The sequence below is a fragment of the Charadrius vociferus genome, unplaced genomic scaffold (assembly GCF_000708025.1).
Source record: "Charadrius vociferus isolate BGI_N301 unplaced genomic scaffold, ASM70802v2 scaffold358, whole genome shotgun sequence".
Lineage (NCBI taxonomy): Eukaryota > Metazoa > Chordata > Aves > Charadriiformes > Charadriidae > Charadrius > Charadrius vociferus.
Window position 1 is genome coordinate 375,712 of NW_009649576.1, and position 1,745 is coordinate 377,456.

The 1,745-nt window shown below is 54.3% G+C and overlaps 1 protein-coding gene across 1 annotated transcript in view; it reads left to right on the plus strand.

Moving 5' to 3' along the window:
- Positions 1–1,745, plus strand: part of LOC104291148 (transport and Golgi organization protein 6 homolog) — a 33,391-nt gene that overhangs the window by 5,297 nt on the left and 26,349 nt on the right. Inside the window, 1 exon segment of the mRNA XM_009890348.1 lies at positions 430–575. Within this exon segment, the coding sequence (XP_009888650.1) occupies positions 430–575 (146 nt within the window).

Below are 1,745 nucleotides of genomic sequence, written 5' to 3' on the forward strand. Positions count from 1 at the left end.
TGGTGGGGAGGAGGAAGCCTAGGACACCCCAGCCCCAGCCCGGCCGGCAGCTGCCCGGCGCAGGCAGCTCACCTCATTTCACCCCACTGGACTCGTGCCCGTCTTTGCCTGTGGAGCAGGTGAACAGCACCTCTCCAACACCCCCTCAAACCTGGTGTCCACGTCCCCCTCGTTCAGTGCAGGGGAAGCTTGGGGTCACAGGGGCTGGTGAGGTGGGCGGATTTTGGGGAGCCTGTGTGTTTCCCAGCACCCCTCAGCTCCAGGCAGGGCATGGAGCCTTTCGGTCCATTCCCCATCCTGGAGCAGAGGCTGCGCAGGGCAGGATCAGCTCCTCTTCCCCAGTAGGGAGAGCCCGCCCCCCCCTCCCTCCCTTTGCTGCTGGGGAGGAAAGGTTTCTCTGGCACTCTCTGAAATACCTCGTGCTCCCAGCCCCGACACAACCGCCAACCTGCCGCCACGCTTGGCTCGCAAACCTGGCACTGGAGAAGCGGGGTGGCCCCGGCACCGTGCCTCTGCTGGAGCGGGGTGAGGTGATAGATAAACACAGACCAAAGATGTGCTGTCGTGTACTATATGTGAGGGAATTATATGTGATAAGAGTACTTACAGGCAGATTTCTATTTTTCTGTATCCCAGATTATGATGTGATTTCCTTCTGTGTCGTGCCAGCTCTAATTATTGTGCAGTCAATGAAAGGCGCTTTTGGAAATCAAACGGCCTTACTGAAATTCTGATCTTTGTGTTTAGCTGTTGTCATGGTTTATATTTTTTTTTATCATGGGAAAAGGGTCTGATGCAGGCTGGGAAGCCAGCCATGATCTAGTATTAATTGATTGTATGTTTTTTATATAAAATTGAATTAATAAATTGTTTTAAGAAAACCAGAAGCCCTTTTCTCTGTGTGCAGCTCTGCTGTCTGTGTCCGTGCTCAGAGGAAGGTCTGCCCCAAGGAGAGCTATTCCTCAGCGTGACTGCAGCTGCTGCTGCCTCCAAAGGGAAGGCAGCAAATGCCTAGTTCTTTGTAACAGCCCTGGATCCGTAACAGTTTTCTCATCACCAGGGGCTATGAGGAGGCAGGGCAGCAGCTAACAGCAAGTCACGGCTTTGCCTTGTGCCCACTCTGCTCGGACAGGCCCTAGGGAAAGGAGGAGCAGGACACGGTGTGAAAACCGGGCTTGTGCCTTATCGCAGTGACTGTATGCGGGCAGTGCCTGGCTGCACACCCTGCCACACCGCAGGGGCGAGGCTGTCAGCCAGCGTGAGAGATCACTGATGTTTGTCCAACCCTGTAATTGCTGTGACCTCCCTTCAGAGGCCCTGCTTGGTAAAGAAACACAAAAGAGTTAACATGCCCCGCAGCGCTCGCAGGCTTTCTAAGGCTTCAAACACACACAGCAGCCTAGGAGGCTGGCAAAGGATTTCCAGTCATCCTGTCTTGTTACAGTCCTGGACAGGGAAGTTCCTCGTTTATGTGCTTCACAACACACACATAAGCTGTTTATTCCAAAGGCAGGTCTGCCCACTGACCCCGAGAGCAGTCAGCAATGCTCATCTCGCACGCCTCCACCTCCACATGCCGATTACGATGCAGAGATGCGTTTGGGCTCCCTCCTTTTGTAGACATACTTGCTGCTTTCTCTCCACAAGCTGCTAACTTTTCCTGGATGCAGCCAGAGCTCAGCGAGCCTTGGGGCTGGAACCTCTCCCAAAATAACTGACCCGCCAGAGGGGCTGGTGCTGCTGAC